Source organism: Callorhinus ursinus, unplaced genomic scaffold, assembly GCF_003265705.2.
Source record: "Callorhinus ursinus isolate GAN/ISIS: 27379988/994484 unplaced genomic scaffold, GSC_fseal_2.0 scaffold13, whole genome shotgun sequence".
Classification (NCBI taxonomy): Eukaryota; Metazoa; Chordata; class Mammalia; order Carnivora; family Otariidae; genus Callorhinus; species Callorhinus ursinus.
Window position 1 is genome coordinate 7,255,834 of NW_027397075.1, and position 27,257 is coordinate 7,283,090.

General features: G+C 50.7%; 3 protein-coding genes across 12 annotated transcripts in view; 2 read left to right on the forward strand and 1 right to left on the reverse strand.

Annotated features, from left to right (window-relative positions):
* TVP23A (trans-golgi network vesicle protein 23 homolog A) overlaps window positions 1–6,668 on the forward strand; it is a 40,428-nt gene extending 33,760 nt beyond the window's left edge. For 5 of the 6 annotated variants that reach the window (XM_073899520.1, XM_025855634.2, XM_025855632.2 and 2 more), the window contains one exon: window positions 265–492. The gene's annotated coding sequence lies outside the window, so the exon portion shown is untranslated. Of the gene's footprint in view, window positions 1–264; window positions 493–6,582 lie in introns of those variants that run through there. The other variant, XM_025855633.2, reaches the window with a different exon arrangement.
* NUBP1 (NUBP iron-sulfur cluster assembly factor 1, cytosolic) overlaps window positions 1–19,835 on the reverse strand; it is a 29,389-nt gene extending 9,554 nt beyond the window's left edge. The window contains exons 1-12 of one of the 5 annotated variants that reach the window (XR_003205074.2): window positions 19,742–19,835; window positions 19,559–19,663; window positions 17,620–17,753; window positions 11,061–11,129; window positions 8,679–8,711; window positions 8,001–8,091; window positions 7,202–7,356; window positions 4,393–4,503; window positions 4,019–4,121; window positions 1,200–1,283; window positions 506–661; window positions 20–389 (exon numbers count right to left, since the gene is read on the reverse strand). Coding sequence is in view for 2 of the 5 variants with exons in the window: in XM_025855625.2 (XP_025711410.1) it covers window positions 603–661; window positions 1,200–1,283; window positions 4,019–4,121; window positions 4,393–4,503; window positions 7,202–7,356; window positions 8,001–8,091; window positions 8,679–8,711; window positions 11,061–11,129; window positions 17,620–17,753; window positions 19,559–19,663; window positions 19,742–19,760 (963 nt within the window). In the remaining 3 variants the exon portion in view is untranslated. Of the gene's footprint in view, window positions 1–19; window positions 662–1,199; window positions 1,284–4,014; window positions 4,122–4,392; window positions 7,005–7,201; window positions 7,357–8,000; window positions 8,092–8,678; window positions 8,712–11,060; window positions 11,130–17,619; window positions 17,754–19,558; window positions 19,664–19,741 lie in introns of those variants that run through there. The other 4 variants (XR_012380449.1, XM_025855625.2, XR_012380450.1 and 1 more) reach the window with 4 other exon arrangements.
* TEKT5 (tektin 5) overlaps window positions 19,659–27,257 on the forward strand; it is a 49,695-nt gene continuing 42,096 nt past the window's right edge. Inside the window, exon 1 of the mRNA XM_073899517.1 lies at window positions 19,659–19,851. The gene's annotated coding sequence lies outside the window, so the exon portion shown is untranslated. The remainder of the gene's footprint in view (window positions 19,852–27,257) is intronic.

The following is a 27,257-nucleotide window of genomic DNA, read 5'->3' on the forward strand; positions in this document are numbered from 1 at the left end:
ATCCAGGCCATGAAGAGAATTCTAGAGTTTACATCGGTCTCTTTAATTTAAAAAAACCCTATACACGGTCTTGTAGGACACTGGCAATGACTGGACAGTGAACACATACTAGTTCATGGGGCACGGGCACAGACCCCGTTCTGTTTACATCAGTGATTTAAGGGCTTTCTGGGGCCATCTTCATCCCCCTCAATCTAAAGCAGTGGCATTTGGACCATGTTATTCGAAACCATGACTGTGGGTTTTGCAATGGTTCGTTTTTAGGCGTCTCTTCTGAGGCCACAGTGGCTGAAGCAAGAGGTTCGGTCCTTAAAAAAGCTTCCAGCAGAGAAGAATTCCCTGACCAAAAGGCTGTTGGTTTTCCGGAAAGCAAGCCTTGAGGGAGAGGTCTGAGGAGACATTTTTATTCTTAAGACAGCATGTTTGTAAAGAATGCCTTTATATATGTTGAAAAGTGTAAATACTACAATTAAAGTGTCTCTGCAAAAATGACTTCACACCCTACCAGAATCCGGTCCCTTTCTGCCCGAGACCCCCACGCTGTCCCCAGGCTGCTCAGGCTGAGTTGCACGTGCAGCTTGCGTCTCAAATGCTCTCGTGTTTCAGGAACTGAGGAAGTGCTCTTCTTTTGGCTGATGGTGACCACAGAACTCCTGAATTCCTGGAACATGAGACAACACAGCCACAGTGGTGTGCCCGTTTCTCAGGCAGCCCTGCCTCTGTTGGCGAGAGCCGAATCGCCTCATGGCTGAACTCAAATGGTCCTGTTTCTGCCAATGCCCTGACTCTTCGAAAGTGCACAGCTGGAGAGCTTACATCAGCCCATTCCACAGATCCAGAAGCCCAGGAATGCTGCTATCTGCCCTGGGCACCATTTTCCTGGGCAAAAGGAACTTGGCACAGACCAAAAGCCTATAGCTTTAATGACTGCCCCCATCCCAGCTGCCTTAAAATCCAGGCCCCAGGGGGCCAATGACCAGCACATTCAGGCTTGCACATGGTGTTCCCTCCATCCCCCCAACCACTTTCTCAAAGATGCCTGGCTTCCTGGGCTGAGGGGTTATCCCAGCCCCCACGAGCATGACTCTCCACCCGAGGCGAATGGCAGTGACCCCGATGACCCACAAAGGGCTCTAAGGGGGATCTTCACACCCAGCCAGGCAGCACTCTGAATTCACGGGACTCACGCACACACGTACTTTGAATGATACTTCTGTAGGCCAAAGTGGCTGGAGAATCCGGTGCGTCCATCAAAAAAGACTGTCCTTTGTCGCAACTCTTACCTTAGAGAAATGAAAAAAAAAAAAAAATCCACAAAAAAAACGGGCAAGGTGAACTAGGGGCTCTTTTGGACCGGTGACATTAAGAACTTGAGCGTCCCCCCTCACTTGTAGTGAAAAGCAAAGCGGAGGACACACACCAGATAAATGGGAATATAAATACACCCGTGCAAGGAGACCGCCTGGGCAGAGCCCCCGTCCGCCTGCTCCGCACTCCTGCAGAAGCAGGTCCATGGTTCTGCTCCTCCCAGCTGCTCCCCAACCTCAGGTGGGCCCTGGTAAGGGCTGCTGCCCCCTGGGACAGGGAAACCGATGGACGGAAGGAGCCAGCAGGAGGGGCTGGCAGAGGTGGAGCCCAAACGAGCCCAAGCTACCCTGGGAATGTGCTGGACTAGGGCTGGGAAGTCCCAGGTCCCAGAACAGTCACCTAATGGGCAGTGTGTACCGATTTTCACAGCCCTGGCTGGGCCCCCTTTGCTTTGTGTTCCAAGAACAGGCATTACGGTCTGAAGAGCTTGTTTTTGAGGCTTTCTGGAGCTCCTCTGGGGTCGTCCCCACAACTCCCCTCCAGTTACCACCCGCTCCTACAGATGAGGCCATCAGGGTGTGGCGCCTCCAGCTGGCGGTGCAAGAGCAGGGCTCTGAGGCAGGGGCTGTGGGCCGGGGCGGGGCTGAGAACCACAGTGCCAGAGAGGCGGCACCTCCTCTTGCCATGGAGTTCCCAGCGCGGCCTGGAGTGTGTGCCTTCACACCTTCCTGTCTGTTCCCAGGAATCTGCCTTTGCTCCCACTGGACAAAAAGAGCTTGGGGGGGGCGGGGTGTCACAGTGACCTCACAGCTTTGTCCTCCTTCCCGGCAGAGGACAGCGCTAACCACCCTGCTCAAATGCTTGCTGGCCTCGGGGTTCCAGCTACAAGTGAGGCTCGAGGCCCCGTAACTTGTCACACAGGCCTGCCCACTAGAAGGCACTTCATTCTCTGAGCTTGGGACTGCGCAGCAGCTGTATTCGGGACCCTCTGCTTTGCCAGCATCTACTGTAAAGTGCTCAGAACGTGGCTTCGTGAAAAACGGCCCGAAAAAGAAAAGCCTGGCTGAAGCTGGAGCCAGGCAGAAAGGCACACACCTCCCCCTTCCTCTCTCCTTCCATTCTCTGCCAGGCATCGCCCTCACCTCTTGCCCACCAGTCCTGCCCTAGGGACCTGGACGCAGGCAGTGGCACAGGTGGAGGCTGACGGCAGCGAGGGTGCCAGGAGGCCACGGCCCACCCGCTCACTCGCATGCACCCCTGCCGTCTACCTGCCCTGAGGGCCTCTGAGCAGGAGACGCTTGCTCCCGCACCTGCAGGGTGCGGGGAAACTCAGCACCACGTCTGGTCAGCGCCAACAGAGTCACCTTCCTGGGTGGCTGTACCCCTGCTGAGAAGCAGCTGGAGTTTTCCGGGTCGCATGGGGGAAAGCACAGAGCAGGGTGGGGTTTCGGAGTGGGGGGTCTCGGGACCCGCTCCTGGGTGCCAGGGTTCTCCGAGCAGGCACTCGGTACCCGCGCGGCCCCTCAAGACTGTGCCCTCCACACCATGCTCTCGGCCCCTCCTCTCTACATGCCCCAGTCTCACCTGGAAGGGCACCTCCCACGACATTCCTGAACGTGCTGACAAACCCAAGGCCTCCCCTGCCTTGAGACCCAGCATGCGAGGGGGAACCTGGCCCTCCTCCTAACACTGCCTCCCGTGTTCACTGCTTCTCAGCCATGTCCCCATCTGCTAGATGGCTCGGACATCTGCCACCTTTCTCCCCACTCATCAAATCCTGTCACCTTCCCGCACATGTGTGTCCCTCTTCCACCACCCCCTGTGCCCTAGGCTTACTCCCTGCGCTCCCCTGCAGGGCCACCTGAAGGCCTCCCTCTCAGTACTCACCCTCATGCCCTTAAGTCTCCGTTTCTCATACCCTAACCCCTGAAGGCCCAGCTCCCAGGCCTGGGTGCACAGCCGCCCGTACCTGGGCCCGAGCCTGCCTTACAGCCTTCCCCCCAGGCTTCCCTCAGGCCCAGGCCCCTCTGCTGACGCTACGCCCCACCACCGTGCGCATCACAGGCACAGCAAACTTAAGCTAAGTCCGACTCTACCTCAGGGAAACAAAAACTTGGAGGCAGGTGTCACTTAAAGGTGACCCAACCATGCTACTTGGCAAGCTGATACTGGAAAGTGAATACCGGATGGGGATGGGGTCCACCACCACCCCCTTCAGTCTTGCTGCTGCTCATGGAGTGTCTGGAAGGGACCCAGGGGACTCTGGTACTAAAAGGGGAACATTTTTCATGCCATGGGGCCCCTACAGGCAGGCCAATGCCCTCGTCTAGTGCTGAGAGAGACAGGGCTGTCTGGACTTCCCGGGAGGCAGGATGTCCTCCTAAGGGGTGTTCGAGGCTAATTCTGTTCATGACTTTCACCTCAGAACCTAATTCCTGTCTGAGCACGTCCCTGACCAGTCTTCACCCCCACCTTCCAGGCCCCACCCCGCCACCCTCCTCACACGGAGGTCTGCTCACTCCCATGGCGACATGCCCTCGCAGTTGATGGTTTCTCTTGGCTGGAGGGGAGCTCCGGAGTGGGGGCTCTTCGTCTGCTTCCCCCCCCCACCCCCCCCGCCCCCGTCCAGAGTCATGCCCGTGGCGGGTGAGCAGGGTGTGAAGGCCCCATCTGGCAACGGACGGTCGGGACGGCGTTGAGACTCACCCACCTATGTGTGGATCCAGAGGCACTTTTCCGAGGAGCGGGATCTTCAGATCCTGGCACATGACCTCTGCACCCCCTGTTGTTGGTGGGAATATCTGAGATTCTTTCTGAGAAGCAAGTTAAAAGGGAGAATTAGGATTTTGTTTCAGATTCATTAAAAATGGACCACATTTTTAAGCAACTTAAAAAATGGCTGTCGAAATGTGAAACATTAACCACTAGACGAATTTTCATTAACTCAGCAACAGACATTTTTGTGACTGCACTTCCCAAAACGACAGAGAAAAAGCAGCAATAGTGTCACCGAGACCCCTTTCCAGGCTTTCGTCCTCCACAGAAGGGACCGCTTAGCTGAGCCATGGGCGGCTGCGTTCCCACCTTGCACTTCGGGCAGATGAAGACACTCATGTTCTCCACCACTCCGATGATGGGCAGCTTCACCTTGTGGCAGAAGTTGATCTCTTTCCGGACATCCTGGAGGGACACCTCCTATCAAGGTTCAAAAGACCATTTGTTTCAAAGTCAAAGTGGAAGAAAGAATGTCTGCGTGGTTGCAGGGATGGCTGGTGCGATGCAGTGGGTTCACCAGCATAAAGCCTTAGAGACTTACCAAGTTCTCTCTCTAGTGCCAACCATGTGCTGAGACCTGTTCTAGGGGCTACTTCCCCCCACATCCTAAAAGGATAAACCTGAATGGCCAAATGGCAAACTTACAATGAATACACAGAAAAATGACTTTTACAACATCCCCATGTTCTATTTTCTCATCAATATACACCAAGCCAAACTGTGCCGTATGTTCAAGATCAGCGGGACAGCAAAGTATGGCCTGTGGGTCCCGTCCGGATGTTTTTGTGTTAAGACTTATTCATGGGGGCGGGGAGAGAAAGCGGGGGGGGGGGTGGGTGAGGGGGAGATTCTCAGGCAGATTCACACCCAGCACGGAGCCTTATGCAGGGCTTGATCTCCTGACTGGAGATCGTGACCTGAACGGAAACCTAGAGTTGGACGCTTAACTGACTGAGCCACACAGGCGACCTCATCTGTTTTTCTAAAGAAACTTCTGGACACAGCCCCGCCCGGCCCTCTGTATATTATCACTGGCTGCTTTTGTCCTACAGTGGTACAAGTGTTTGCGACAGAGGCCGTGTGGTTCACAAAACCTAAAATACTATCTGGCCCGTTATACAAAAAGTTCGCTAATCTCTGATCTAGACTATTATGAATGAAAACAACTTGATGGACAAGAAAATAAGGAATGTCGCCACATTTAGATCAAATTCACTTGTGAACTCCAAAAGCGCCTTCGACAGTAAGTAGCGTATCATCCTGGCTTGGTACCCTCTCTACTTCTCCCCGGGTCATGGGATCACAGACACACAATTCCTAGCCTGCTGTTGTCAAGTACGGGCACACCCCACACTTGTGTGCTCCCCTAGCCTCGGTGGCCCTGACACTCCTGGGCTCCCAAAGGTTCAAGGCTTCGAGTCGCCTCTTCCTCCTGACACACACATTTGGTTCTCGGTCCCTTTGAGACTGAGGTACAGACAAAAAGGCATTTAGCTAGAAAATAAGCTGGTGTCAACCGGTATTAGTCTCTGCATCTCACTGCACCTCTGCGGTTCTCTCCTTAATGGTCCTTTAAGTAAAGCCCCTGCTTTGTCAAAAAGGACCCCCAAAAGAGAGCCGCCTGCCTCTGCCAATGGCTGGGAAGGGCTCTGAGAAGGTGGGTGACCGTGTTTAAGTCACACTCTCCAGAGACGTTCCACACGAAGAATACCAAATGCAGGACATCCTCCCACGGCTTCCTGGAGAAAGGCCAGTATCTGCTCAGTCTGTTTCCCTCTTGAACCAAAAGGGGACACCATGCTCGCTTTCACAGTAAAATGTGGCTTTGGAGAGGCCACCTTTGTGCCAACTGGATTTTTGTTGTCTCTTAATAGATGACTTTAGAGTGGTTTTATGTTCACAGCAAAACTGAACAGAAAGAGTTCCTGTATGCCCCTTGCCCCCCTACCCATAAACCTCCCCACTATCAACATCCCACATCACAGTGCTCCGTTCCAAATAGATTCTTTTCCTTTTAGGTAATTTGTTCGCGACCTGCCCCTGACAGTACTGCTGGTTTAGAGCGGGGCCCCCTCAGTAAAAATTCAAAAACATTGTTAAGAATAAGTCCATCTTCACTACCACCCCCTGGGCCAGGTGCTCCCCACTCTCGCCACTTAAGTAGTGTCCTGACCTTCCATGTGCCCCCAAGACCCTCTCCACAGGGCACCAGAGTGATGTCACACACACACCTCGTCATAGCACTCCCCAACCCGGGCACCTTCACGTGGCGCACGGTGCCTCTCACACGTTGCTGGAGCCCCGTGTGTGCCTCGTGTCCGGCACCCACCTTCCTCCATGAGCCACACAGGCCGTGAGGGAGAACTGGCCTGTTGCTTCCCTGGTGCCTGGCACGGGGCCCACGCAGAGCTGGTACTCTGCAAAGGTTTGGTGAAACACGAGGGGTGGTATGGACTGATTCACGGACAGACTAAAGCCTCCTTTGTTGTGCTTTCTTAGGAGTGGAGAAGAATATCGTGGCAAAAGGTACAACTGAAAAGAGTAATCTACTGCTTTCTTTTCAACGATAATAAAGCCCGTGGCAGACCGGACTGCGTTTGCTCACTGGTGGATTCGCTCCAGAGGACACTCCTGTGCTCTCCTCAGTTTGGGTTCAGCACAGCCTCTAGGTGACTGGTACAGGAGCTGGGCATTGCTGAAGGAGGAGCAAGGACTGCAGCGGCTTATCCAGAAATTGGTCTATACCCCAGGCCAGCTTGCTGGGAAACTGGACGAGGTGCACGGAAGCAGCACGCAGGTTGCGTGAGCACAGTAAGGGTGACGTGACCACAAGGGACAAGCCAGATTGGAATGGCACCAGGGGTCTTGCTGGCTTTGTGAAGGACATATGGAAGGCAATTATGAGCCACTCCTACTTTCACCTGTGGACATAAATAACAGTGGAATGCTTACCTGTGAACAGCAAACGCCTGGACCAAACATAAAGCTTTTAACAAAGTTTCTGGGGATCCACACTGAGGGCTGTTGGAGCACATGTTCCAGGAGCTGCTTCGAGAAACGGGCCTCAAGGCTGGACGCGGCCAAGTTTGGAGCCAGCTCCCCTGGGGCGCTTGCTCACCTGAGGGGTGGTGATTATCACAGCCCCATCGATGTGTGCCGCCGACAGGTACTGGACGGCCGACAGGTGTTCATCCGACGTGCCAGGCGGGGTATCCACGATGAGGTAGTCCACCTCTCCCCAGTCCACGTCACGAAGGAACTGCTTGATCATGCCTGGAGAGAACGCACACAGGTAAGCCGCTGAGACCTTTTCTCTCTTCCTTATCTACAATGCTACAGAGGCACTTTGTGATCTTCACGTACACCTGCCCTGTGGTCTAAATCAGGGGTGTCACGATGGGGGTGTGGGTGCCACTGACATCTAGTGGCTAGTGGCTAGAGGCCAGGGGTGCGGCCAACATCCTGCAATGTGGAGCGCAGTCCACCCCACCCCTAACAAAGAATTATTTGGCCCCAAAAGGCAGTAGTGCAAAGGCTGAGGAACCCTGCCCTATAAAGGACACTTCTGCACGGTTACCTGAAGCCTCCATGCCCAACCAACCTGCTAGGATTTCACCTCACACACTTCCTGGACATAAATAAGCTATTATAAAACCACAGTAAAAACAATTTCAGAGTTACCTAAGTTTCAAATACAGAAACAATCGCAGTAGACATAAAACAATTTCTATCAGCTCTCTATTTTTATTAGCTCTCTTCAAACAGCCAAGACAGAGGCAACCAGATGCTTAACCATGATCCTCTGCAAAGCCCAGCAGAGGACTACTGCCATCCTGATGGGACAGGCTGAAAAGGAAACCTAAAGCAGTTCTGCTCTTGGAAGATCGTGCTCACAGAGAAAAAGCAGAGTGGCAAACCATTTTTCTTTGGTCCCCTCCAGATAACGGCGTCGTCAGGACTGCTGAGCAGGAAACCCACTGACATCACCCCCAGATTGTCTTCCACGAACTGGAGGATGAAGCCAAGAACACTTAAAACCACAGCACATAGCACTTCCTTGTCGTTTATCGGAGCTCAGACTGACAAAACCATTTTGAGAACAAAGTGACCGTGTGATCTCTGGGCCTATTCATTCTTTGAATCCACAAATCATTTCGGGGGAAGAAGGGTTACTGTACTGGGGGACCGGAACGAGGTACCCCGGGGCCATATGGTGCAGTGCGGGAACCAGGGCAGCAGTCCCTCATGTGGCTGGCAAACTGTGGCCCCTTGGGCCAAACCCCAGGTTTTCTATAAAGTTTTACTGGAATACAGCCCCGGTCATTCATTTACATACTACGACTTTCACGCTATAATGGTGGATAGTGTATGGCCCATACACTGAAAATACGTACTATCTGACCCTTTACAGAAACGGTCTGCCAATCCCTGACCTTACCTGTGTTCCCTGAGCCTAGAAGAATGCCCCCAACAATACTCGTTGATGGATCAACAGTTGGACTGAGGAAGGTGCTGCCAGCCCAAACCATATCCGTTCTCAACACATGACCCAGGGCACACTGCCCTGCAAATAAGGCAAAGGTGTGAAAACTCACCACCGGAGACCAGCCCGAGCCACTCTGGTGAACCTGTGACAACACGAACACCGACATTCACTGGTTAGAAATGAGGCACCGTGGGCATACTTCTCACCCACAAAGGTTTACAGATTAGGAAGACAGTTTTAGAAAATACAATTCATTGTCTTAAATGCCACCCATTCAATTCTTACTAGAGAGTGAGCAGCTAGGGGCGAGGCAGTGGGTAAAAGAAGCTGTATTTCCTACCCCCTCCCGACCCCCAGGTTGTGTTATTTTGAAACTGCTTAGATCCAGACAGGGAACCAAGCTTGGCTGAGGTCACATATAATTTGGGGTGTAAGGTAGGTTTTAAGTGGGACAGGACCTGGGGGGTGGGGGCGTTGCTGAGGAAATGCAGGCCACCTCTGCAACTCCAGAAGTAAAAGGGGTTTGCTTCACTCAACAGGTGGCCCAGAACCTGCCCCGTCCGCGGCCTGAGTGTCCGTGCTGGTCTGCTGCACCCCCCAGGGGGAGGGGGCCAATAGGAAGCTCATGGGGCCACCTCGAGATTCAGACTCTCTCCTTCCAGCAGGTGTTCAGTAATAACCAGCATTCCACTCTGCACCGCCTTCTCATCGTGAGACGAGAACTGACTCAACTTCCAACTACACATCAGTCTTAGCAAGTGGGCTTTAGAGCAACCTAGTGGCTGAAACAAAAAGCCCGTTTTCTTGCAGTCTTACTTTTTTAAACAGCTCTGTGGAGACCTGATTCATATACCACACCAGTCTCCTGTTCAAAGCGTACACATCACTGGCTTCTGGGATATTCTTAGAGCTGGGCACCCAGCAGTTTGAGAACATTTTCATCACTCCAAGAAGCCACTCTGCGCCCCGTGACGGTCATGCCCAATCCTTCCACATCCTCCCGCCCCAGATGACCCCCATCTCCTATCTCCACAGATGTGTCTGTTCTGGACACTTCCCAGAAATGCAACCCTAGAATATGTTGTCTTGGGTGACTGGCTTTAAGGTCTTTCCCATTTTTAGGTACTTTTTAGATTCCAATACAGGTGACGTGCAATGCCGCATCCATTTCAGAAGTTCTACAGCGACTCAACAATTCCAAGCCTGAGTCTGTGCTCATCGCCACAGCTTTATGCTTAACCGTCTGCACCTAGTTCACCCAGCTCTTAATGTAACCACTACCCTTCGTTCCCAGTTAAACTCATTCTCCATGGTAGCAGGCTTGAAAGAGGGATAAAGGAAATGACTCGTGGTGTAGAAGAAGAAAACAGCACAACTCCTGTTCTCTCGCCACGTAAAAATGTCGGTGTTTATAGGACGCTCACGCAAGGGTGCAGTCAGGGCTAGCTGGACAGTGCTTACAGGTAAGCAGGTGCTCGGCCACGCTGCGGGCGCCTGCTATACCTCTCGTTCCCGGTGGGTGCGTGCGCAGACGGGCGCCCTGCAGCTCTGCCTCCACCCTGGACGGCGTGGCACCCTTCGCAGCCCCCTCGGCGCCTATCCCAAGCCCTGAGCAGCGTCCACAGGCTGGCCTGCGTGCTTCTGGCTACTGTCCAGCCACCCTCCCTTTGTCCCTCCGCCACTAGTCATTGTTTGGAGTACACGCCGGCTTTGGCGCTCCTGCACTTGCTCCCGTGGCCCAGAAGGCTCTTCACCCGCTCTCCACAGCACGGTGCCCTTGACCACACCCTGGCTCGCCCTGTCCCCTTACCCAGCTTTCACTTTCTACTATCAGCTGCCGCCTCCCACCAGGGCCGGGGGCTTGATCTGCCTCCTGCACCACTGTACCCCAGCACCCAGCAGGGCTCGGCAATGACGTAATGAACGAACCCATGTGACACCCTGGGAACATCCTAGCCCCCCAGCCTTGTTTCAGTGCACTGCCTTTGAGGGGGACCCTTTCTGGGACAGTTTCTTGCCACCCGGGGGGGGGGAGGGGGACCGGCACCTGCACGGACTGCTGTGGTGCTGTGGCCCTGTCCCCACCCGTCACTCTGCCACCTCACAGTCTCAGTTCCCCAGGGGTGACGACAAGGGCAAAAACATTCCGTTTCCAGGGTACAGACCCCTAGCAAGGACTGGTCTAGCTTTCCGAGGCAGTGCGAAGTTTCTGTGTCCTACTTCTGCATTTTACTTGCTGTTTCCCTTCCCCTCTAAGAAGGCACTGAAACTGATGCTTGTCAAATGATGTGGGTGCACTTTATATCCAGTCCCAACCCCCCAAGCTCACGGTGGTCGTTGAGGCAGACAGACGGACTGGTGAACGTTCACCTGGTTTCAGCACGGCTGCGCAAAAACGCATGGCTCTGCTGACCCCTTTGTGTGGGAGTAGTATCTGGTGCTAGGGTGTGCCGTGAGAATACTTTCCCGCGGTTCCTACTGTCATTATTACCTGTTCTCCTTCCAGTCCCATTATCTTGGGAATTGATGGCCCACATATATCAATGTCCAGAAGAGCGACCTGGGAAACAAGAAGAGACCAGAACAGTGACTTGACTGAATGTACAATCTTTCAGATATGCACCACTCAGAGGGAAACAGGGTTCTTGAGGAAACAAGGAAGGGGAGAAGATGGAAGAAATGGAGTCAAGCAAGGACCGAGAGGAATCTCGGGGGAGTTGCAACATTTATCTTCCAGGCCATGGCCACACAGTCTCAGACTCCTAAAGAGCTTGGCAGAGCACAGCAACACCACGGCTTTCCACACTCATCCCCTATGTCTGGCCTAACTCTGGGGTGATCTTCCAGACCCGGCGTCAGGTCCCTTAAAGATTCAGGTCCAGCCACCATTCACTCGGCCTTTACCACTTGCCTGAGGGGTGGGTATCATCATCCTGGCTTTATAGAAGAGGAAATGGAGGTTGGAGAGGCCCAAGGACTCGTTCAGGAAGTAAGCAGCAGAGCCAGGACATAATCTGAAGTCTGGTGACTCCAACACCAGGGCTCTTTCCACTACCCCATGGGGCCTGCAGAGGAGGGCCAGAGTGGAACCTCCTACTGGGCTCTGACCGAGCCCCACTGTGCTGTGATCCTGAAGGTTAATGACGGAAGGTTCCTGAAAGAAGTCTAGAAAAGCTCTTTGCTAGTGATCTGTGCAATCTCCAATCACTCCTTCCACCCCAAACATCCTGCTTTCTCGGTGTGATAAATGAGGTCTGAGACAGTCTTCAGGAACCCTCTGAAGAGAAGAGTTAATACTCATCTTGAAAGCTCAAGTATCAAGCATCCAAAGTGCAGCACGTCTGGGTAACTTTTTAACTTGCCCTAAATTGGTTTCTTGCTTCTCTCTTCACTGCTCCCTGCAAACCCCTACCTCTTGCTTCCTCACACCCGTGATCAGGAAAACTTTTCATCCTCAGATCAGCCGCTTGCCTCCCCCGCCCTCTGCTGGACCACCTGAAGAATGCAACAGAAGGATACTCAGGCTGACAACCTGACTTCCTTCGCCTTCTTGACACACAAGGCTGGTGTGTGTTAATGATCCACAGACATTTTACCTCAGAGCCTCACGACTCGGAAAACTACACCATTATTATAACCCTAACAGACTGAACAGTGCTCTCAGTTTCTAGCCACTCCGTCTCCGTGCCCTTTCTGTCGGGGACAATTTGTTTCTAGGAACTATGCTCAACCAAGGGGGTGAATCTTGAGGGAACCGATGCAGGAAACAAATCACGGGCACTCACTCCCGTGGTGGTACCCAAAAAGGCTATGACAAGTCCCTGTTATGCAGACCTCCGAGGGGCCCTGTGTGCTGTCCCTTTCAGGCTTCCTGTTGAACCTGTCACTACCTTAATATCCATCCAACTGGATTCCCTTTCTGCTCAGACCAGAGAACCCAAGCAGAGAGAAATGTGCCTGAGTAAATCTTACCAGGGCCTCTGTGGAAGGTGCAAGGAACCTGACAAACAGGCTTTGCCACACCTCTCTCCCAGCCAGGGAGTCGTGGAAAAGGGTGTTGTCAGGATCCAAAACTTTCCCATACTCAACACCCCCAAACTTCCCCTTAAGAAGTAGTCCTGGGAGGTGAGCTCTAGTCCTGACTCTTGGCACTCCAAGGCTGGGTCACCTCATACAAACTGCTTCTGTCGGATCTTCTGTCAAACAAGTGTTCGGGAGATCATCAGGCCCCTTCCGGCTCCAAGGTTTATCCGCCCCAGAGATGGGCCTCAGAAACTTCAGTCCGGAAGCCCCTAGAGCAGACCTGTTAGTGCTATAGCTCGCCTTTCAGATCACAAGGCAAGACGACCCACGGGTCACTTGTGGGAGCAGGTGACCCTGCCGTGGAAAAACAGCATGTGAGTCTGTGGTGTCTCCCAGCTCAGGTGTAACTATCAAGGCTCCTGCCCCCTTTACCACAACTCACACACCCCCAGCCTGCCCGTCATTAATCAGGGGGGTGGTTCCCAATTCTGCTCCCTCTTGGCTCACGCCCTTTGCTAACGAGCTGCTGGACACCTGCCTGCCTTGAGCATTAACACAGAACAGCCCTGCTCAGAGTTAGGGATGAGCTTCCATCAGACAGCAGACAGAAAAGGGACCAGGCATTTCCCTCAATTTAGGCAAGGAAGGAGTGTGTGCTACTTGAGATCAATCAACCAGGCAGACTCAAGAGTCTACTGTCTGTCAATATCCTGCACCCTTTGGACACAGGGGCACTTTCAGTCATGGGTAGGATCTGTGAGGAAATACTTTCCTAAGTGCGGACTTCTTTTTTTTGTAAGCCATCATGTGTTCTTCAGTACACATGAAATAATACAGGGATGTTCAGAGTCCTCAGTGAGGAAAGTAACTGTACAATAGTCATAGTTCTTCATTTTAAATCTGTTTTCATAAATATTTAAACTATTTCCTAGGTTCTTATCACATACGAACTTCTCTAGCCGTATTTCCACACTGAATGGCACGTTTTCCTTTAGTTGCGAAGTCCAGGCAACTACTTCACAATAGAATTATATTGCACCATCATACATAAATAGCTCCCTCTTCCCAGTGGTTACTTGCATCTGGCCTGGTTAGAGCCCATCTTCAGTGAGCTGTTTAAGCAACAAAACAGAGAAACACAGGGGAAGGGAGGGAAATAAGAGAAGATGAAATCAGAAAGGGAGGCTCTTAACTCTAGGAAACAAACCGAAGGTTGCTGGAGGGACGGTGGCTGGGGGCATGTTACTGGGCGATGGGCATTAAGGAGGCCATTTCATGTAATGAGCACTGGTGCTGTACGCAACTGATGAATCACTAAATTCTACCCTGAAACTAGTAAAATACTAGGATTTTATATTTAAAAAAAAATTCACGTGCACACATACACAAAATAAAATGTGCCCGACAGCTTCCAAAAGCAAAGAGCATTCTGGATGATATGAATACTCTCTCAGAGAAACAATCAGTTTTCGGCCAACCAACTGGCCAATGCACATTTGAACCTCAAAGGGCAGGAGACTGTTGATTAACCGAAGGAAAAATAAACAAGTGGACTCTGAACCTGCTCAGCACTGTACTCGGTGGGGGTGGGCTACAAACCCGGCACTACAGCAGAAATAATCACCACCTCTCCCCCACGTTCCAGTAAGTGGATAACGTACCAATGACTGCTATCACAGCCCTTTATTGAGCACTTACTACACATCAGACACCATGCTAAGCATTTTACATTTACGTGCATTACCTCACTTGCTCCTGACTCTCGTCTTACAGGGCAAACTGAGGCAGAGAGCCTGGTAACCTGCCCAAGGTCACAGAAGTGGCGTGGGTGAACTGGGATGTGAACCTGGGCAGTCTCTCTCCAAAGCCTGTATTCCCGGCCACCAGGCTAGACTGTACCCACCACCATGCCCCAAATGCTCAACCGGAGCTCCGACCACCCCTCTTCTCCGAAGGGGTGAGGCCCTGCTTCTTCCACTGTCCCAAGTACGCCCGCATTTGTCCCCTCGCACTTGTTCCACCCACTGCCCTGATCGGGGTCCTCGTGGCTGCTCACGGAGACACGAACACCATCTCCCGACTGGCTTCCTGTCCCCTCTAATGATACCCAATCACACACTCAGCTGTCATTGCGATGTTCCTAAAGCCATGCTCAAACCCTGCCTCTATGCATGCCAAATGTCTTACCAGGTCACTCAAAGCCTCCCTGGTCTGGCTCTGCCTCTTCCTTGGTCCCCTTCACTGGAGGAGCGCCACCAGACTGCCTGCCATACACACATTCCATCCGTCCCCACCACAGTCCAGAGGCCGCCTTCCCTAAGCCCAGGTGTCCCTCACAAGCTTCTCACCCTTGTCCCAAATCCCTAGAGCACATCTTCGATGGTGGATACCAGATTTCAGAGAAGCCCACCTCAGCCACTGGCAGGCCGGCAGGAACAGCTCCAGCATTCTAAAATGATCAGAACAGAAATGAGGAATAAGGGAGAATTCAGAGCCTGGGTGAGAGAGAGGAAAGCCAAGCATTACGGATCACCAAGTTCAGCCTCTTCACTCTCAAGAAGGCTGGGGCTTGGCCCAGGTCTGTCTTCCTTCACAGATGCACTTCCGCAGCCAGCACCAGTGTTTCTGGTGCTACAGACCAAACCAGGGGCCAGTAAACTACAACCTGGGGCCAAACCCAGCCTGCTACCTATTTTTGTACAGCCCATGAGGTAAGAATAGTTATTACATTTTTAGAAGGCTGAGGGGGGGAATCAAAAAAAGTCTATTTCACGATGTAAAAATTCTATGAAATTCAAATATCAGTGACAATAAAATTGTTAGAGAGGGCACATTCTGCGTGGAGCACCGGGTGTTATGCACAAACAATGAATCATGGAACACTACAACAAAAACTAATGACGTAATGTATGGTGATTAACATAACAATAAAAAATTTAAAAAAATTGTTAGAACACAGCCAAGTTTGTTTGTTTACAGACTGTCTATGGCTGCTCTCCTGTTTGAGGGCACGACTAAACAGTTGCCAAAGAAACTGTAGGGCCAGCAAAACCTAAAATATTCACCATCTGGCTCTTCACACACAAAGTCTGCCCAGCCCTGAAACAAACTCTAATTTCTTAATCCAGACATCTGAGAACTGTATTCCTGGAGTTCCTGGATACTGGCGAGGTGTCTCATCTCAGTGTCCTGAGCACATGTAAGAATGGTGGGCTAGATCCTCTGCGCACTGTAGCTGGCTTTTTTGTGGAGAAAAATCAAGCCTTACGTTAAGATCTTATGGTGCTATTTCACGCTTACGTGAAATGGTTTACCTACTACAGGTATACAACACTGAAATTTATCCAGCTTTTAGAGTTTCAAAATATAACGGGCAATATGCGACAGTTTTGAAATTTCAGTACTAGATTAAATGTACCTTTACAGCCCCATTTAGCACTTTTTTTTTAAACAGAAGTGAAGGGCCATTTATCAGTTAGAAAAGAAATCTGAACTGAGTATCAACCCTTGTATATAAAAATAACTCAGTATCAGAAACGCCTAAGAAAATTAATGCTCAGAAATAAGTCAGTGTATGAAGAAGGCATGACGACCATGGGAAGAAATGAAATGAGAAGAAACAGCATGAACACAACACAACTGTGTGCCTATGTTACACAGAACTCCTCTGCATGCCCTGAATGGCGTCCTGAGACACAAGAGGACAGTTAGTTGGCAATTCCCATCCAGAGAGCAGCAGGCTCTCTAACCCAGGCCACGCACAGCGCCAGCACACAAGTCCTCAGCCAGGTCTCTCGATTCAGGGGTCAACCCACAGGATAGCTGGATTCTAAGAGAATGCGTGCTGCTCTAGCAGTTCTGATGTGTAAGCATTTTTTCCATTGGAATTTTGAATAAAATTTCATTTTGGAAGAAAACAAAGACGGAATGTGTTCTGTGTTTTAAAAAAAATTAGAAACCGCAGTATTCATGGTTTTATCAGGTATCAAGTGGTAATCAAAGTGAATACTGGGATCACTTTTCTAAGGTCAATGCAAAATTATCATGAGTCCCATGAACAACCCAATGTATTTTTAAAATCACAGGTACTGTAAATTTCCATTCGAGTTTTGTGATAGAAAGTATTTTTTTCTTCCTCATCATACCATACTTTTCATTAAAGCCGAAATCCAGAGAGCAGTTGGATTTTTACTGGGCAATTGGAGTTTTCATGCTCACGTGTATACTTGGGCACCAGTGAGTGGCCCAGTTCAGGGGTTGGCAAATGTTTTCTTCCTCAAGAGTCAAACAGAAAATACACTTGACCTTTGAACAAGGCGGGGGTTAGGGGCAACCCCTGTACAGTGGAAAATCCATGTATTACTACTGACTCTGCCAAAATTTAACCAGTAATAGCCTGTTGACCAGAAGTCTTATAGTTAACAGTCGATTACCACATATTTGTGCATTGTTACCACTGTACTTTTATACTACACTAACCTAGAGAAAAAATATTAAGAGAAATTACAAGGAAAAGAAAATACATTTATAGCACTACAAGAAAACCCACATATGAGCGGAACCATGCAGTTCAAACCCATGTTGTTCAAAGGTCAACTCTATTTTAGGCTTTATGAGCAAAATCAAGGATACCATAAAACAATTTAAAAGCAAATGTTTATAGATGTAAAAATCATTCTTAGCTCACAGGCCATAAAAAGGCAAGAGAGGGGCTGAATTTGCCCATGGGCTATAGCTTGCAGGGCTCTGGCCTAGAAACAGGCAGAAAGGGGCTAAGAGAAAGAAGTCTGAACTTAACAAAATGATCAGCATGCCAAGAGAAATGTACACCTGCTGTTCATTTTCATAGCTAGAGAATCTAATGAAACACTTCATTTCACTGCATAGCTGCCATGCGTTTCCTCCTCCTCTCTGCAAGGATCTAGATTCCCAAGAGACCAATTCAACTTAGTCTAAGGAATCAGTTCTCCAGAAATCATCACACACCCTCATATAGGAGCCTCTCCCAGTTTTTCCTAAGGTCTCACCTGTGTGTTTTCATCCTCTGCTAGGCCGTGGGCAAGGTGGGCACTGAACGTGCTTTTTCCAACACCACCTTTCCCAGACAACACCAAGATTTTGTGTTTCACGGTCTTCATTTTTTCTTTGATTTCTTCTATGGCTGCAAAGAAAGCAAATCAGGTGACGAAGCCCCTGACTAAATTTCAAGTGTCACTTTTCCAATGGACTAGTAGGAGCTAAATCCTTAGGGCTCTCTCAAGGGACTGTGTGTGAAATACCACCTAGTCAATGACAGCAATAAGTACTACAAAGAAAATAAAGCTGTTATCCTCTTTGAGATTTTTTTGTTTATTGGTTTACTTGTCTGCCTCCTCTTCCTAGAACCTAAGCTCCATGAGGATAGAGACTGTCTGAAGTGTTCACTGCTATATTCTCAGCTCCAGAAGAGCTTCACACATAGTAATGGTTCCCAACCTGGGGGCAAAATCCGCCTGAGGACATTTTTGGTTGTCACAAGGAAGGGGTGCCACCGGTATGTAGTGGGTAGAGACCACAGGTGCTGCTAAAAGTCTAACAATGAGGGGTGCCTGGGTGGCCCAGTCGGTTAAGTGTTCGATTCTTGGTTTTGGCTCTGGACATGATCTCAGGGTCCTGAGACTGAGACCTTTGCTGGGCTTTGCGCTCCACCCAGCATGGAGTCTGCTGGAGACTGTCTCCCTGTCCCTCTGCCCCTCCCCCTGCTCGTGTTCTCTCGGTCAAATAAACCTTTAAAAAAATGTCTAAGAATGCTCAGGACAGCACCCCACCCCAAAGAATTATCCAGATCCAAATGTCAGTAGTGCCAAGGTTAAGAACCCCTGACAAATAGCAGGCATTTATGAGGACCAGTCACAGATAACTATCACAGATTATACATTTGCTATGCATTCAACATTTCACCTTTCTTCAATTCCTTAAAATACCACCATGAAGTAAATATTCTACCCGCCCCATATTTAAAAAGTAGGTTCCAAGGGGTGTCTGACTCTTGGTTTCTGCTCAGCTCAGATCATGATCTCAGGGTTCTAGAATCAAGCCCCAGGTCTGGCTCTGCACTCCATGGGGTGTCTGCTTGGGATTCTCTTCCTCTCTCCCCCTCTCCTGCTTGTGAGTGCACTCTCTCTCAAATAAATAAAAAATCTTAAGGAAAAAAAAAAAGTTGGTTCCAAGCCCAATGTGGGGCTTGAACTCATGACCCTGACATCAAGAGTCATATGCTCTGTGGACTGAGCCAGCCAGGGCCCCTCGCCCCATTTTGGATAAGGAAATGGAGGCTCAGAGACCAGAGAAGTCTCGCTCAAGGTCATACTCTTTGCAGGACCCAGGAATCAAACCCTACTCCCTCTTCGAACTCCTTCAGAATTCTCCCGGGCTCCTGCTTTTTAAGATCCTTTTGGTAAATCCCCAGTCCTTCCGACCCTCCGATTTGTCCTTGGTCATACTTATTGCTGCGATGATTTATTTGCTTGCTCACTTGTTTATGGTGGGTCTCCCCTATTAAACTGCAGCTGTATCCCCAGCAAAGAGCACTGTGCCCAAGGGAATACGTATTTCTGTTAAATGAATGGGAGAATCAATCCTTTTCAAAATCAAGACAGTTCTGTCCAAAGAATATTCCCGAGCAACCCCCAGTTCAAAGTCTATACCCTGTTTCCTAGGACGACGGCCCCCACCAGACCCGTCAGTCACTGTCACTCAAACCTCTGGCCCCACCCCTCTCCCGGCCCCGCCCTCCTGAGACCGCCTTGGACTCCACACCAGCCAATAGTCCTTCAGGCTCCGCCCCATCCCACTACTTCCCTCTACTCTTCCGGACTTTTCCACAGCCCGCCTCCTCTAGACCCACCCCTCCTAAGAGGCCTCCCGGTCCCACCTCTTCCCGGCTAGCGCCCTTCACTTCCGGCTCAGGCCTTGCCCCTTCCTCACCTGGGTCGGGAGCGGCGCCGGCTCCGGAGGCACAGAGCCGCTGGTTGGGGCAGCCCTGACATGAGGCCCCTCGGCCCGCCTGGGCGCTGCCGGTTCCGGGACAGCCTGCGCGGGCACAAGGTCACAGTTAAAGTGGCTCCTGTCCCTTCAGCCCCGCCACCCACGCCCCCTCCGCGCGCTCACCCTGAGGCACCTCCTCCATTCGGCTGCCTTCGGCGTCTCCGCGGTCACCGGAACCTGCCCTTACGTATTTCCGCCTCCAGGCGCCCAATCTGACTCTCCAGCCGCGCGAAGTAAGTCTCGGAAAGCGTGCTTTGCGCACGCGCGGACTTTGTGTCCGGTGCTTGGGGCTGGTCTATTTTTTTCTTCTGTTCCCTTCCAAACTGAGCTGCAGAGATCTTTCGTAAATTATTCAGCGCGTAGCTCCTAGGAACGAAGGCATTATCCTACATGACCTCAGGGCCCTTTCATACTCAAGAAATTTGATACTGATGCAAAATTATTAGCTTACACTTTATATTCAGAGGTACTCAATTGTCCCAAATAAGACCTCCTCCCACACACCCCCCCATTCAGGATCCAGTCAAAAGTCGCACCTTCCCTTTGTTCTCTTCAGTCTCTTTTAATTCAGAACAGTCCTCCTCTCCCGCCCCCTTGCCATTTTTTGTCTTTTAGGACGTGGATAAATTTGGATGTAGTCCAGGCCATTTGCCTTGTAGAATACCACCCCCCCCCCCCGTTATGATTAGATTCAGTTAAAAGGTTTCGGCAGAAGGCCCTTGAGTAATGTGCTCAACTGTGGTGTCACAGCGAGAGGCACTGAATGCCAGGGGTCCCGTGGTTGGTAACGTGAGGGCTTGGCCGCTTGGCTTGGGGAAGGGGGCGTCTGTCCCTCCTGCCTCTCCAGCAAACGGTACCCTTTTCCATTTGTAATGAAGAAAGATTGAGGTAATTCATTGAGATCGTGTGAATATCCTGTTCATTAACCTTGCACTCAGCGGTTTTAGCATCTTTCCTGCCTGAATCCGTGCTAGCAGTGTTCCCAATGTTCCCAAAATTGTGCCTTTGGGTGAGAAAACCGATGGTCAAAACGTGTGAACTCCTTTCCTCAGGTCACACAGCTCCTAGCGAGGGAGACAGTGATGAACCTGGGCCATGGGGCTCCCGAGCCTGCACTGTCATCCAAAACACATGGTGCCAAGCGGCTCTGTACGAGCTGCGGGTCTCACCAAACGGCCCTGATTCCTGTTGCCCTGGTGCCCAGCCTGGTTGGCACAGCGGATAACGAAGCTGGACATTAGTTTTATAAAGGCTATGACAGGAGACACGCGGGGTGATAGGGAAGACTGCCTTAAAGCTGACACCCAGATTGGGACAGGGTGGTAGCGGGGGTGACAAGTGGTATTTCAGACAGAACGAACCGCATGAACAAGCCCAGAGGCCAGAGAGGAAGTCACCTGTTAGGCAGCGACTGTTGTGATCTCCGGTTTGCAGGGAGGAAGACAGGGTCACCGGGAATGTCTTGCCCAAGGTCTCGGAGCCAGTAAGCAGCACGGAGGGGATGCCAACAAAGTCTGATGTAGGGCCTGGGCTCTTGACCACTAGGCCGTACAACGGGAGGCAGGTTGCAAATTATTCTTTCACTGAAGAACGTGAGGCTCAGAGAGGGTAAGTGGCTTGCCCAGGGTCTTGCAGCCAGAAGGCCCCACTGAACTCTCATGACCACAGGCTCTTTCTCCCCCTCAGCCACACAGCGGAGGCCCAGGGCCGGCCCACTTCCAATCTTCCTTACTGATGTCCCCTAAGACACTTCCGGCACGTTGCTCCCAGCTGTCTTCAGCAGCCCTGCGATCTCTGATTACCCAGGGGCCCTCCCACTCAGCCAGTCTCTCCGCTCCAAGGCAGGGAAGGTCTTCCATTCTTCACTCTCTCCCTCACTCCTCCCCACAAGGCTGCAAAAATGATCCCATCCCACACTAAAAAGTAAACTCAAATAAACCTCCTCTCCGCATTGCTCCAGGTCTTTCTCCCACTGTCCCCAGCCAAACTCCTGACTCACCGGGGATGGAATTTTCCGTCTGTGGGAGTGGGAGCCGAAGGGCAGGAATGAGGCTGCAGAGCAGATTTCCAGGCCCATGCGGACCTCCTGAATCAGAAACTCCAGGGCTGGGCCAGGGAGCTTGCGTCTTTCGCTCTCACCAGATGATTTTATCCACTAACGTTTGAGAACCACGTCTGAAGAGGAGTACGTCTCAAGACTCTGTCCTTGGCCCACTTGTCGTCACGCTTTCCACATCCTTCAGTCCTTCAGGCATAACAAACTTCTATCCACAACTCTTTCCTCAAACCAGTTCCTCCTTCTGTTCTTACCACAGAGAATGGCACCACCACTGCCCTACGAACTCGAGTCTGAAACGTGAGCATCAGCCTTGCCTCCTTCTCACCATCTCCCCTTTTATCAGTTAGCAACTGCTGCGTAACAAGTCGCACATACGTCTATACACCCATGCACGCACGCACGCACACAGTGGTTACAACCACAATGGTTTATTATTTCTCATGAGTCCTCTGGTTTTATCTGGGCTTCCTTCAGGGGGAATTGAGTAGAAGATCCTCATTCTCATGTGTGCCTTGATTTCCCTTGAGGTGGCCACGGTCTCTCCACGTGGTTGCTTATCATTCAGTGGTCTAGCCTGAGCACCTTTCCATGGCAGCTGGGCAAGGCTGGGAACTGGCGCAGGGTCTCTTCTTCACATTGTGCTGGTCAAAGCAAGACCCAAGGGCAGCCTGGTTTCCAGGGGCATGAAAACAGAGGCCACATCTAGTTAGGTGGGGTGGTGGGCGTGTATAGAGATGGCAGTCAAAGCTGGCGGCCACTACTGGAAACATTCAGGATGTCTCCCTCCATGTTCAATCAGGCATCAAGTCCTGTGGCCTCACCTGTGTGTGATGTGGTGTAGTTGCCCAAATGGCCCCAATACGTCACCCCACTGTGAGCAGGGCCTCTGTTCTACCCCTAGACTCTGGGCTCAGGTTTGTGACTGACTTTGCTAACGAGCTGTTAGCCGATGTGACCTAACAAAAAACAGGTCCTTGCCTGTTTTCACTTTCTTCGCTTGCCCGTCTGCCCTCCCTATGGGAACACTTTGGGGCTAGCCCGCAGAAGGGAAGACCTACGGGCCTAGCAGAGCCACCTGGGGGGGGGGGTCCCAGCCAAGCCCATCCCAAACCAGGGACCCTGAGACCTGGGAGAGGCCAGTCGATTGGTGCAGAGCCCCCTATCCAGATGCCCAAGTGACCACCAGGTGTGTGAGTGAGTCCAGAAGAACCATCCAGCCAACACACAGACTCAGGACCTACAGAAACACTTACTGTGTTAAGCCCCCAAGTTCGGGGCGGCAACGGACAGCCGATGCTACATATGACATCACTGCCCCGTGACCTTCATCCAGACCCTCGTCCTCCTGGGCCTGCAGAGGCTCGAGGCAGCACAGATCATTTTTGGCCCCGGCTACTTGAACAGGTTCATTGGCAGAGACCTGCTCATTGTTCCTCGGGCAGACAGATGACAGAGGCCCTACCGCCTCACATTGCCACTGTCTGAACACGGGCTCCCAAGGTGGAGCGCGTGAATTGTACGATGCTTCTTAAATGCTTCCATCCAGAAACGACCCCTATATGTGCACGAGAATCGGTCACAGGCTCATACCCAAAAGAGGCCTAGGGAGTGCGGTCGGTCGCGTGTGCCTGGAAGGAAAGGAGACCAGGGAGTGGCCGGCACAGGGCTGTCTCTGCTACACGTCTTACGGTCCTTTCCCCTTACAATTCAGATGGGCCACTCTGCTACTCGGGCACCTTCCGTGGCTCCCTATGGCCCAAGCTAGCACCAATCTTGACGTGGTTTTCAGTGGCCCCCCGTGACTCCTTCTACCCCTCCCACCCCATTTCTTGCTATGTGCCACTGTGCATGCCAAGCTCGATCCAGAACTGAGCAGCATTTCCTTGGCACCCCAGCCATTACTCTGTGACCCTGCCCTTCACCACGACTGTTCTCCCCACTGGCCTTCCTCTGGGACAGGTCACCTCCCGGCATCATCCCATGGAAGCCGCTTCTGGCCCGTGGAATCCACTGCCTTCTCCCTTCCCGAACACAGCATGTTCCAGAAGTCTGAGCCCAGTTTTCCGTTTTAGTAACTCGGAAAGTGTGAACGCTGCAAACTTAACCAGAATCAGCATTTGAAAGTCTATTTACATCTCCTTTACATTTATTTAGTTTGGGGAGTTTGATAGATTTTAAATTTAAAATTTTTATTTCGGTCCCCCTGATTGAAGGTGGCAAGGAGGACTGAAACAAAAGAGCGAGAGCGGGAAATGTTGATTCAAATGTGGAAAACTTAGTCCGTGCCAAAAGATTTAATTAGCTACATTTTTAAATGCTTTCAAAAATAAATTTGTAAAAGTGGAGACAACAGCAGAAAGATCTGTGGTTGCCCAGGGTTGGGGGGGGGGGGAGGGATGAGGAGGTGGAGCGCTGGGGACTTTTAGGGCAGGGAAACTGTGTGTCATGTGTGATGGTGAATACCTGACATTATGCACGTATCAAGTCCCACAGAACCTACAACACTAAGAGTGAACTCTAACTCACACTGTGGACTTCAGTTAGTAACAGCGATTCAATATTATGGTTCACCCATTGTTAACAAATGACCCCACCAAGGCCAGACGTTTTAAAGATTTTTTTTTTTTATTTATTTATTCATGAGAGACAGAGGAGGAGAGAGAGAGAGGGAGGGAGAGAGAGGGAGAAGCAGGCTCCCAAGGAGCAGGGAGCCCAATGCGGGACTCGATCCCAGGACCCTGGGATCATGACCTGAGCCGAAGGCAGACGCTTAACCGTCTGAGCCACCCAGGCGCCCAAGGCCAGACGTTTTAATAATGGGGGCAATTGGGGTGGGAGGGCTAGAGAGGGAATATTCGGGAACTCTGTGAGCTTCCTGATGCATTTTTCCGTATGCCTAAAACTGCTCTAAAAATAAAATCTTTTTTTCCCCCAAAGTTTGTTTATACTTCTGAAGTGATTAGAGCTTAAATATTCATTAAGAGTGCTGGCACACCTGTGTGCATACCTCCCGTAGCTTCGTTTCTCAACGTGGCTGCATGTTATGATCCCCTGGGGGATCTTAGGCCAGGCGCCTGCTACCCCATAGCCAGTTCCCTTAGCATCTTGGGCGGGGGGCTTTGGCATGTAAAGGGGGCTCTGGACTGTTTCCGATGTGGGGTGTGGTTTCTCCAAACCAACAAACAGCATTGGGGAAGCCAGCCAGGTGTCCTACAGTTCAATTCGGTTCACTGATTCTGATGCTATTCACCTGGAAATCGCATTCAAATCCACAGATTATGGGCATACTTTTACAAGACTGCCCCCCGGACTCCCCTCCCCCTGCAACTTCATATGTCAGTTGCAAATCCAGGTTGTCACCTGTCCTTCTGACTGCCTGGCCATAGTTTGGGGGTTCCAGTGACAACCCCCCCTCCTTGGAACGCAGACGCCCATCAAAATTCAGATTGTTTTCTGGCCGACTGGCTACAAATCAGTTTTCCATGACCTTCTCCCCATTTGGATTCTATTAATTTGCTAGAGCGACCCACGGAACTCAGAAAAACTTTTCACTTACCAGATGACTGTTCTTGCTGTAAGAGGATAGAATTCCGAAACAGCCAGGAGGAAGAGATGCTTCGGGCAAGGTTACGGGGAGAGAGTACAGGGCTCCCATGCCCTCACTGGGAAGAACTGTCCCCAAACTTCCATACGTTCACCAAACTGGAAGCTCTCCAAACTCGGTCCTTCTGGATATTGCGGAGGCTTCATTAAAAGGGCAGGCTTGATTAAGTCATTGGCCGTTGGTGATTGTCTCAACTTCCAGCCCCTCGGAGGTTGGGGGGTGGGGGTACTGAAAGTTCCAACCCTCCAATCACAGGGTTGGTTCCCTGGCAACCAGCCGCTGTCTGAACCGGAGGCCCTAAAGTCACTTCATTAACATAACAAGAGACACCTCAATCACTCTCTTTGGAAATTGCCCGAGTTTTAGGAGCTCTGTGTCAGTAAGGGGGAAGAAGACCAAACATGTGTTCATTATAAATTACAGTATCACAGCATGTTTTAAAAGCCCTCAGGGCCCTTTAAAATGACTTTGTATGTGAAATGTAACACATATTTACACAACAATAAAACTGTCAAAATTAGAAAAATAAAAACCCTCCGGGGTCAGTCGTGATGGCCTCCAGACTCCCCGGGGTGGGGATGTGTGAGATGGGCAAGGGCAGATGACCCATGGCTTTACAGCCTCCGAAGTCGGAGGTCCTGTTCAAATCCTGACTCCCAATTCTCATGAGCTGAATACCACTGGACCGGTGCCTTCCCATCTGCAGCTCGGTTTGCTCATCTGTAAAATGGGGATGATAAAGACATTTCCCCCCACCCCTCCGTGAGGTTGCTGTGGGGGGTAAAACTCTGTAATTCATGGAAAGCACCAAGCACAGAACATCCAGAGAGCAAAGATCCAAAACAAGCTTGTGTTTAAGTAAACTCAGGGCTGTAGGGGAGAGCTGCAGAGGTGAAATCCTGCACCCTGTTTACAAATGCAGGAATAGAGGCCTAAACGGGGAAAGCTGCGCAAAATCACATGGCAGGTTAGTGGATGAAACAAGACCAGCACCTGGGGCAAGCTGGTTAAACATTTAGATGCTGATTCAGCGGGACGAGAGCATCTTAAACCCCTGCAAGTGGAGAAAACACATTTTTGAGGTGCCTGCACTTCCGTCTTTCACCAGTAGGTGGCGCTCTCCCCCCACCTACGATCAAAGTAGTCAGGAAAAGCCCGAAAAACTAAGTTTAGGTGGAGAGAATTTTCTACCTCTTCCCTAGGATCCAGCAAATATGTCTAACAAAGAGCTATCTATATAAACCCCAAAAATATCTAACAAAGAGCTATCAATAGACACAACATAAAAATGAGTAAAAAAATAAGGTTCAGACCAATTACATGTAGGGAAGCCTACTTGTGTTGGTTAAGAACGAGGATTCTTGAAGGCCAAGTGTCTGCATTCAAATCCCAGTTCCCTGTTTACCAGCTTTCGCATCTTTTCTTCATGCTTCAGCTTCTTCTTCTGTAAAATAGCGATAATAATATTAACTACCTCAAAGTGTTCATTGTTGGGAGGATTAAACACATTGGCATTCCCGTAGGTGCACAGTCATCTCTTATGGTGGCTTTAATTTGCATTTCCCTAGTGTGTAATTATATCGAACAGCTTTTCACATGCTCATTTGCCATTAGCATAGCTTCTTCCCCGAAATGTCTGCTCAGATCCTAAGCCCATTTAAAAACATTTTTGGTGGTTTTATATTGCGCTTCAAGAATACTATGTTTTCTGGATACAAGTCCGTCATCAATTAATTATATGTTTGGCAAATATTTTCTCCTAGTCTGTGGCTTGTCTTCATTCTCTTAAAAAATGCCTTTTGAAGAGCCGTTCTTAATTCCAGTGAGGCCCCGTTTGTTCTTTTCTCTCTTACGTGTTGTGTTTTTAACATCACTTCGGAGAAATCTTTGCTGAACAGAAGGTCACAAAGATTTTCTGTTTTTTTCTAGAATCTTTAGAGTTTCAGGCTTTATGTTTAGGTCGGTGGCCCATTTGC